The sequence below is a fragment of the Condylostylus longicornis genome, unplaced genomic scaffold (assembly GCF_029603195.1).
Source record: "Condylostylus longicornis isolate FDR11 unplaced genomic scaffold, ASM2960319v2 ptg000010l, whole genome shotgun sequence".
Classification (NCBI taxonomy): Eukaryota; Metazoa; Arthropoda; class Insecta; order Diptera; family Dolichopodidae; genus Condylostylus; species Condylostylus longicornis.
Window position 1 is genome coordinate 2,694,989 of NW_026577979.1, and position 11,344 is coordinate 2,706,332.

An 11,344-nucleotide genomic window follows, 5' to 3' on the forward strand; every position below is an offset into this window, starting at 1 on the left:
AGAAATTGAAAATCAAAAATTGTATGACGTTTATCAACTTAAGTGAGTATAAAATTTCCTATAGAAAATATAAAAATAAATTAAAAATATTAAAAAAAAAAAAATTTCTTTCGGACAATTAAAATTATGTACAAAATATAACAGTAATTCTTATCAAAAATTAAAAATATTTGTTCAGCAAACATTTTGCAACTTAAAAAATTTACATTTGAAATAAACGAAAAACAAACCTGTAAATTTAAACAAAACTGTTAAATTTCATTTCGTTGTTAATTTTTTTTATTTTTCTTTTTTTCTTATTTTAAAAATTTTGCAATACAGTACAGAAATTCAACATTATCCTGATAAACTTATCTGTTGATATTTTCTGCTCAAAAAAGCTTATTAATTTCTTTTACATCTACCGAGAGACATCTGTTGGGTGTATAAAAAAATTATAAAACTACATTACCAATTTTTAAAAATTGTGTTGCGAATATTTTTTTTACCACAGATTTCTCAACAGACAATCGTCAACACAAAAACAGAATTTAAACAAATTCATATACTACACTTGCCTTTGCGTGCATAAATTTAGGCGAAATCTCGTTTACAATATTAATTAAGCAATGTACCATACCCCTTTGTATATCAATGATACCGAAGATTTCAAATCCAAATCAATAGTTTTTATCAATAATTTTTATGATTTAAAATTTTCTTTTAAAAAACATATTGGTAGAAAACGAAATCCTTTCCGATTTTTTAATAAAAACTCAAAAATTTCAAATTTTTAATAATTTACTTTTTACAAATAATTTACAAAACTATAAATTTTTGTAATTTACAATCATAATCGAAAATAAATTTGTTACGATATTGTATTTTGAAATTTACTTCGCCTTGATTTATGCAATTTATTTTTTGAAAACTACAAACAAAGTTAATTAAACTCAATTCTCTTTAATAACATTCACCACTAGATGTCAGTAAGTACATTAAAATTAAAAGAAATTTTGTTTCATCTGAAATTTTTCAATAATTTTTTTTTTCAATTTTCAATGGTTTTTTATAAAATAAAAATTTATTTAATTAGCCACAGTTTGATAAAAATATTCAGAATCTAAATTTAAATTTTTCCTACCAAAAATTTTAAAATTTTAAGAAAACTTTACAAGAACGTACTCTTTGAGAAAGAGAGACAATATGAGTTTAAATTAAAAATTTTATAATTTTCAATTCAAACAATCTGACAATTAAAATATTAACAAATAAAATCTGTTATATAAGCTTTATAAAAAAAATTAATTAATTTAATATTACAAATTATAATTATAACAAAAATTCTAAAGCTACAAAAATCAATCTAGAATTCCTAAACTATCAAATCTTTTTAATGAATATCTCATTGTTTCAATATAACGATCAGTTGAGAACATTACTTTCCTTCGCCATGCTAAAACTTCATCTGTTGAAAATTTATCTACATTTGCCTTTTTACAATATTCTGGATGCATTGAAATTGTTGGTAGAATTCCTTCAAAAGCAAAAAAACCAAAAAATTCTTTATTTCTAACTTCTCGTTCAATATCCTCCATAGATGGAATTGGTTTAAAATTTATTTTATTTAAAGTTTCTATTAACGAATTATAATAATGCTTTAGAAGTTCATTTCTTTTACTTTTTAAAATATTAATTTGTAAACTGGTATTAAAAAAATAATTTAAATCCAATCCAAGACTAGCATAATGACACATTTGAAAATCAAGCTAAAAATTAAAATGTTTACTAATTTGAGTATGTTAATATGAAAATACTTACAAATATCACGTTATTTGGTTTTCCATTGTTATCATATTGAAACATAAAATTATTTAAATGCAAATCACCATGATTTAAAACTTTTAATTCATAATCATTTGTTTTTTCTATAGCTAAACATTTATCAAAAAATTTTTCTTTAAGATTTTGAATTTTTATAGAAATAGTTTCATAGCCAGGCCAATTTTTTATAGCTTCAGCTATACAAGATAAATTTCCTTCAAAAATATTTTTCTGTAAAGTTGTATTTCGATTGTTCTCATGAAAGAATCCTTTATCATATAATTTCATCAAATTTTGGTCCTGTTTATGTTTATCGTATTTAAATATTTTATTATCTATATTAAATATTTATGAAATTTTTTTGAATTTACATACTTGCTGAGCTAATTTTAAAGAGGCTGCATGAAACATTCCCAATTTCTTTAAAACTAATTTACCATGTTCTTCATCAATTCCAATTTCACGATTAGCTAATTTATATCCAGAAACTTTTAAATCTTCAAATATAATAATTCGATCAGCATCGGTTTTAATATAGAAATGCCTAAAAATTTGATAATGTAAATAAAAAAATTTTATGAAAAACGAATTAAACATAACTGACCTTGGACCCAAAATATATTTAATATTGAGAATTTCTTCAAATTTTGGTATTATATTTTCGGTCATATCGACTTCTTTACAAAAAAAATTCAAATTCTCACCAAATGGTCTTTTCTCATCATTTGGTAAATATTTAATTATAAAATATGCATTTTGAATACGATTTGTCTCTTCATTCTTTTCACCTATACAAAAATATTCTATGTTTACTCTCAATATTTTACTAAAATAATTTTCTCCATCATTGCTACCACGTGAAAATTCTAATTTTATTATTTGAAATTTTTTCTCATCATATGAATTAATATTTTTTAATAGATTTTCAAAAAATTGTTCATTAAAATATTCTGGTAAATTAATATCACTTAAATTTATAATTTCCATCATATTAAATTGTATTTATTAAATAAAATGCAGTTATGTACATTTAATTTTAATTATAAATTAATAAATTATTATTTTATTTTTATATTAATTTTGCATGCAGCTGATAAAAGATCCCTTCAGCCGTGTAAATTGTTCCATACTATGAGACAACAGAAAATATACTAATTATAATATAGCAAACAATTGAGATGAGAAGAGATGACATTGATATAAACGTACAGTTATGTTATTTTTATATTATTGCATTTTGATATTAAATTTATAATGTTCTACTGTTGTGTCAGCACAAAAGTTCAATGCTTTATTTTTTATCTCTAATCAAATTCTCTCATACTGATATAATAACGTACACATAAATATACTGTGAAAATATATTATACATAATATCTATAAATGTACTACATAATATACACGTCACAGCTTTCTTTTTACTCTTAATGTGATGAAGGGAGAAATATTTGAGAACAAGAGAATATTTTCAAAAAAAGAGAATTCTTTAAATAATGAAAACAAATATTGAGAATCAAATAAATTTTAAATCATAGTTGCTTAGTAAGTCTCACTAATAATTACTACCATCATTGTTTAGGTTTATTTAATATGTATGTAAAATTATTTTGCAGCAAGTTTGGACAGATATTATATTATGCATATGTAAAACAATTTATTAAGTTACGCACTCACTTATTGTTCTATTTAATAGCTTAAAAATATTTTACAAGTCATTCACAATTTTATTTTATTTAATAAAAGTATAGAACAAATAATTTTAATTTATACTTTGATAATTAAGAGTGGAGAATTAAAAATAAAAATTATGTGGTTTTTAGCACTTTTCTATAAAAAAAAATTAAAAAAAAAAAGTGCTTATTAATTTCAATCTGTCCGTCCGTCCGTCCGTTCCCTGAAGATAGAAAACTGAAATTTTATATGTACATAGATAGAAACTTATTTCAGTGGACCAAAATTTTTACCTATCTCCCCGTTTTAAAGTTATACCCCGTAAAACAAAAACGGCATTTTGTAACTATTTATTGTAGTGAAACCATATAAGCATTTTTCAAATATTGCAAACACAGAAAAGAAGTTTCTTCTACCTTGCCATATTATAGTTGATCTTTAAAAAAAAAAAAAAGATGGCCGTAAAAATTAACCATTGCCTAAAATCCGTTTTTTTTTATTTTTCAAATCTTTGATATCGATCTACTTCCATACCACATGTTGTGGTTGTCTGAAATTTATTTTTTAGATATTAATAAACAATTTTAGAAGAAAGTTTTTTTCCACCTCATCTCCCTCTCTCAAGTTATTGCATTAAGGAATTTGCTAAATTTGAATTTTCGGTACTTTAAATTTCCGGAACGGCAAGCTTTTCTAAATTGCTATACATGCAAGAAGCTAATGAAAAATTCAGTCCCTTCAAAAAGTACAATTATTTTTCTTAAGTCACGCAATTAGCCTTTGAACTCAAGCATTATGTTAACGAATCTTTAAGCTACATATTTTGGTTGCGGCATCCTAAATCTATGCAATTTTTTTTAAATATTTTTGCATATGAATGAAATAAGCATTTCATTTACTGAACGGAAAAGTGCTACTTTACAAGCCTCTTGTAACAATTACCATCCTTTATTAAATATTATTTATTTACTTTTCGGTTTCTAGCAGTATAGTTAGTATTAATTAAAATAAATAAGAAAAAATAAAAACAAAACTATAATTGTGATTTAAAAATTACTTACAAATAAATTACTTGGAAAAATTTTAATTATTATAAAGGCGATTCAGCAATATTTTGTATAATTAAACTTTTAATTTCTAGTTTTGTATAGAAAAAAAAAATGCCGCCCTTAATTTAATAAATTAAATAAATATTTTTTATTTTCAACATTTTAATTGTAAATACATACGATATTAAAGTAAAAAGAATTGGTTTTTTATGAAATTTATACTTATATGAATAAATTATAAAATTATACACAAATTGAATTGTCTGCCGCTTCAAAGTGATCATACGGCATTGAATAAACTGTACTTACATATATATATATATATATATATATTCTGTTAAAAGTTTTATACTTGTGAAAATTTTATTATACAAGCTTTTGTGTAATTGTTTTGTTTATGACTTGCACATTTCATATTATTTAAGTAATAATAAAAAAAAAATTACATTTTTGTATAGATAATAGAACTATGTTATTAATTATACAGCGTATAACAAAAAAATGTATAACAAAAAAATGTATAACATGAAATGTATAACAAAAAATATTTTATTATAAATCATAATAAAATTTCATCTATTTCACCTTACTATTTGGGTTTAATTGAAATATTTTTGCCTCAATAAAATTCATTAATAAATAAATTTAGAATGACAAATAAGTCTAAATTACATTCTCGTTTGTATACATTTTTTTGCCATATTTTAATCTGGAAACTTGTAAAATTTCATATATGAATTCAATTTAAAATTGTCAGTACATAATCCGACTACAATGTATATTTTCTGAACAACATTTCCACATTTCAATAAATTTATTCTTATATTAATTAAAGCAATTGGATTGCACAAGATTATCTAATTTTTACTGTACTCCCTTATCTCAATTTTAAGTACTAATACAAGCATGCTAAATAATAATAACTTCAAAAATATAAATTCAGTTCTTGGTAAGAAATTTTTGGTTAGATTCTATCCTGAAAATTCAATTAGTTGGCTCAGTTACTAATATTAAATTTCATAAAATTCAATTTAATATTTCCTTATATAATATTTCCAGATTCCGTTGGCAAGGCTCTTAAAACATTAATTTTATTCAAAATTCTCAAAGAAAACAAGTTTAACTATAAATTATTTTTGTATAACACTTTTATTTATTTGTAATAATAATAATACTCTGATTTATTCCAAGATATATAATTAATATTGTTGTCTAATGAATTAAAATTAATCTATATAAAAATATAGAATATTTCCCGATATAATTGCTATATATTAGTTATAATATAATAATAAAGAGTATAAGATTTACAACAGCCAAAAACTTATATATAAAATTTATTTAAAATTATCAAAAACTTTTAAATTATCACAACGTTTAATTGTTGTCTTTAAAATTTCAATAACTTTATCATTTTTTGTTAAAACATTTTTTAATTGCCTTAAAATTTTATCTTTATCTAAAAATGTTTCATATGAATTATCTTTGGATTCATCTCGATCAATTGATATAACCAATAATATTGTTTGAGCTGCCATAAAACCAATAAATTCACATTCATTAATTTCATTTTGTATATAATCTAATGTTGGTATAACACCATTATAATTAAGATTTTTTAAAGTTTTTTCTAAATTTTTATGATAAATTTTTATTAATTCATCACGATTACGATGCTCTTCGATTTTAAGACTTGTATTAAAGAAATATTGTAAATCTAATCCTAATGATCCATAATATGATAATTGAAAATCAACCTGAAATTTTAAAGACACCACATATAATATAGTCGAAATTTCGTTTTGAAATTTTAAAAATTCTTATATACTTACAAAAACTGCATCAGCCAATTCATTTTCATTTTCATTTCTGATAAGGACATTATTTACCCACATATCACCATGATTTAATACTTTTATAATATTTGGTCTTTCAATTATTTTATCAATTAAATTATATAATTCATCTACTGTTAATTTCTTTAATTTTTCCATTATTGGTTGAAATTCTGGGAATTTTTCAAATTCTTGTATAACATGTTTAATATTACCATGAAAAATACGATCACGTATCTTTTGACGTTCCTCAACAATTTCTCCGTCTTTATTTTTTTGATAAATATAATATTTAAAATTATCAAATATTCCGGGATTCTAAATTAAAAAAAGGATAATTTATTTTATTAAAAATTTAATAAAAAGGACACAATTATTGAATGCATACCTTTTCAGCTAGAACCATTGAAGCACCATGAAAATATGCAATTTTTTTCAATACAATTTGTGTTTGAATGTCATTCATTCCGATTAAACGGTCAGTAACATTATAATTTAATGATCCTAAATCTTCCATTACAATTGTTGGAATCTCATGATCAAATCGGCAATAATATCTGAATGTGAATGTGAATTAGTATACAGGGTTAAGATTTAAGGTATAATAATTAATAATATGACAAACTTTAAAAGGATAATATATTGCAAATTTTTAAATTTATGAAGCTCACCAATAAAAGTGGCTAACTTCAAAGGATATTTAGCATAATATTTCAGATTTCTAGGTAAAAACTCCAAGAATATTCGAAATTGGCAAAAAGTTTTAAATTGTTATTGCTGTTATAAATAATTAATAAAAATTATTGTATTATTTCTGCAGATTATACTGCCCCTATTCGTCTGAACCTTTGTTACCACAAAATTACTAAAATTCAGAGTTAAATACATACAATACCCTAATATTCACTATGGTTCTTCACTTGTATTCTAGTTGCTTTTATTTGTAATAGTTTTAACTTGAACTAGTTCAGGAATGAGTTCGAAATATGGAAACTTTTGAGAAAACAGTTAAATATTTAGGAATAATTCGTGAATACTATGAGAATAGGTTTAATTTCAAAGGAATTTCAAATTATAAAGGAATCCAAGTAAAGGAAATTTTTATAATTAAATGTAAATTTTCGGCCAATTATTAAATGTCAGCCAATATTTCGAATTTTCATATGATCACACTGCATTCCTCGAATACTCACTGCATTCCCCGTGTACCTCTACTTCTAGTACAAAGCATTAATATTATAATATTATCCTTTTTTTTTAAGTTTGATTATCTTATTTTAAGAAAATTAAATTTTAATTCTCACTTTGGACCAAATTTTATATTTTCTCCAATAAAAAAACTTTCCATTATTGGTAAGATTTTTGTATAAATTTCAATTTCATTTGAATAAAATCTTTGTAAAAATGTTGCTTTAACTAAATCTGGCATATGTTTTATAATAATTGAAATTATTTCATTTGATTTCGAATTATTTTTCGAATTATAATAATTAAAATCGATTTTAGCACGATATATTTTACTCATATAATTTTCACCACCACTACTACCCATTGTTATTGAAACTTTATTAATTATTGTTGATTTATTTGGGATTTTTATTGCATTTTGAAGAATTATATTAAAAAAATCTTCATTAAATTCATTTGGAATTTGAAAATTATTATTTTCTATAATCATATTTTTTTAATATTTATTCAATATCGATAATATCGTAAAATTCGTGCGATCACTTTGTATAATTAAAAAATTTTTTTTTTATGTAAAACCTTCCGCTAGAACAGTTTCTAAATAACTATTTTTAGTAATTTTTTTTTTTTTGCTTTTCTATTCTTAAATTAAAAATGATTTAAAGCTTCTGTTTTTTTATGAAAAAAAAAATATTTTCTAATAGATTAAAATGAATAAATTTATGAAATTTGTTAGAATGACTATATACACACATATTCTTATTGTTATAATATATGAGTTGTAAAAATTTCAGAAATGTGCTGGCACGAGAATATTTTCTAATTTATATTTAAGTACGTCATATTGTGTACGAGTATGACATGTTTTATCATTATCTAAACTAGTAGATAGCTTGTAATTTTGATTATAGCATATCATTTTGTTTGCTTTTTTAGCTTGTCTTGAAGTGATGCTTAAATATAGAAATTTAATAAAAATTATCAATATGGTAGCTGAGAAAACGGGTAATAGGACTGGTATAGTGTTCTTTATTGGGTTTTACGATGTCCGCAGCTACACATTTAAAAAATTACCATTGTTAAATTGAAATTTCTAATTCTAAAGAATAAAAAATGAATTCGTTCTTGTTGTTGCAAGAATTGAATTCAATAAGATAATGATTGTTAATTTAAGCAATTTGTTAATTAAAATGCTCCACAAACATCTTATTACAACTATTTGAAATAACACCAACTAAAAACCCTAAATTTAATGCCTACTGCTGTTAATTCTTGTAACTGCTTTTGCATAAATAAAATTTTGTTCAATTCGGACACGAGAATGTTATTGCGAGTTGTAAATAATTTATCATTTTCCCAACAAAAGCACGTAGAAATTTATTAAAAATTTAAAATTATTATTATCTGAGCCGAAATTTCTGTTTATCCCAGTGAATATAAACTCAAAAATTACTCTCTATCACTCTACTCCTGAGAAGATCAGGAACAATTTATGAACGGAACGTTGTTTCCAGTTATGTTGATATAAAAAACTTTATTGGATCTATGTTTACCAATAAAAATATTAAGCATAAAAAATCAATTGTGCGTTGCTATAATTCTATTCCTATTAGAATTGGAAGTATACCTACTATAAAAACCCGAAATTATCCGTTGAGAGCGTTTTATATACGCCTAAATAGAATACATTTTATCTCTTTCACAGCTATATAGAAATATAAATCTATAGCATCTATTTTAATAATCAATTATATGTATAGGTATACTATACATTCTACATCCTTAGTATTGTCGCATTATTACCTTAAATTTACAATATCATTGTTTCTGTAAATAATATAGATTCTACTTGTGTATGAAAATTGAATTGATTGAATGCAAAAAAAAAAAATATTGTACTTTCAATTAAAGAAACTTTTATTAACTTTAAGAGCATTTTTCAAATGCATTATATATTAATTACGATATAAATCAGAGTTGTGAACGGTAATTATTGGAGACAAGACAAATAGCATATAGAATAGTGTTTCTTTGTTTTACAAACGGAACAGATAATTATTTTATTATATTAATTGAACAACTAATGGATTATTTGTATTTAATCAAATAAAATACGGGAACAAACTGAAATAATAATATTCTATTAGAATTTTAGTTAATAAATACTCAAATTCAATTAGACTATCTTTGGAATTCTTTGAATTATTCTATATAATAATTATTTCTAAACTATTTAATAAAAAATATCAAAGCATCTTTACCATATTATAGAAGCGTTTCGATTAAAAACATTCCTTCAATTCTTATTTCTATATACGATATAATCTACCATATTATGGTAATTTCACTTCGCCCCTGATCATAATATTTTTTAGTTGAAATGCAATTCGCTTAAAGGCTAAATTAATTAATCTTGTACAATGAAAATGGTATATCTAACAATTGACTTAAGTTTAGTGTTTACAAATATCTTTATATCTTGCTGTAATAAATCGAGGACACATCACAGCACTTTGATTTTTAAGTAGAAACTAAAGGTATACTCACTACTGGTATTAATCGTTACGCAAGTAAAAAACTATAAAATGTTGCGAAAAATTCCTGTAATATTGTATTGTAAATCTCTATATTAATTTAATATAGAATAAATTATATTTGAATTGTTTATTTATATATATAAATAAAATTTAAATATTTATATAAATGTATGTACACGCATGAAAGCAAGAGTAGTCCTTAAATTATTAACCGAACCAAACTAAAGCTAACATATATGGTATAAGCAATAAGCATATTCCATACTCGCGTGAGTATGTGTGTATACACTCATATTATTGTATTATATACATTCGTTTTAGCTTTTTTCTGAACCATTAAACAACAACTTAATGATGAACACGCCATCTATTAATAAATGATTTTCCAATTTTCTTGTTCTATTTATTTTTATTTTGAAAGAAATTATTTTAATTCAATTTAGTACAATAGATGTCACTACAAATCATATATGTGATTTTCTTTTAAATTAAAAATATTATTACTGTTACTGCTATTTTATTTTCTTGTCTTGCAAGAAGACACGTTCCTCATCGAAATGAATGAATGCATACTTGTAAATAACAATGACGTATAAATGATACCAACTTGGTCAATTTTAGTTTGTAAATAATTTTAAGAGCGTAAACAATTTTGTTATCCTTATTATTACTGTATACTTACAATAACTTTTTCTCAGCTTATTTTCATGTGAAAATGCATTGGTATCCTTATAAGGAATTAAAAATCCAGTTTTCCTACAAAAGGTAAAAAATAAAATATAAAAAAAAAATGCACAGAATTTAATTTTTCGTTTTATATTTTTTTTTTTAATAAAGGGTTAAGTTATAATTAAAATTAAATTTAACATATTTTTAAACATGCATTTTTATAATAAACCTGCAATATACTCAGATATGACAACATTTTTTCATTAAATTTATGCACTTACAAATACACGTATATTTGCAAAATAGCTGGTACACAATTTCATGTATGTTTAATGAATACCTTAACATTAAACGAATAGTAACGAGTTTAATATGGGGAATGGAATTTTGTGTAGAATTTTATAAAACCCTATTTTCTAGTTATTCCGATATTCCTTCTATAAATTAATTCATGTAATGTAAAAGAATAAAAAAAAGGATCGTGTAAATTATACTTTATAGCTTGTAACTAAATTCTTAAATTTATAAATAATTTAAATTATATTATGGTGCAATGTGTTCATTTAATAAAAACAACATAAAATCAATAGTG

General features: G+C 22.7%; 2 protein-coding genes across 2 annotated transcripts; both read right to left on the reverse strand.

Annotated features, from left to right (window-relative positions):
• Positions 1-1,277: 1,277 nt before the first annotated feature.
• Positions 1,278-2,793, reverse strand: LOC129618851 (uncharacterized). Its single transcript, XM_055533872.1, has 4 exons — positions 2,408-2,793; positions 2,179-2,347; positions 1,801-2,103; positions 1,278-1,748 (listed from the first exon to the last, which is right to left on the reverse strand). Exons 1-4 carry the CDS (start codon positions 2,791-2,793, stop codon positions 1,341-1,343), a joined length of 1,266 nt encoding a protein of 421 aa, XP_055389847.1. The 3' UTR covers positions 1,278-1,340.
• Positions 2,794-5,748: 2,955 nt separating this feature from the next.
• On the reverse strand, positions 5,749-8,051 carry LOC129618852 (uncharacterized). Its single transcript, XM_055533873.1, has 4 exons — positions 7,663-8,051; positions 6,747-6,915; positions 6,356-6,670; positions 5,749-6,280 (listed from the first exon to the last, which is right to left on the reverse strand). Exons 1-4 carry the CDS (start codon positions 8,034-8,036, stop codon positions 5,861-5,863), a joined length of 1,278 nt encoding a protein of 425 aa, XP_055389848.1. The 5' UTR covers positions 8,037-8,051; the 3' UTR covers positions 5,749-5,860.
• Between the last annotated feature and the right edge of the window lie 3,293 nt (positions 8,052-11,344).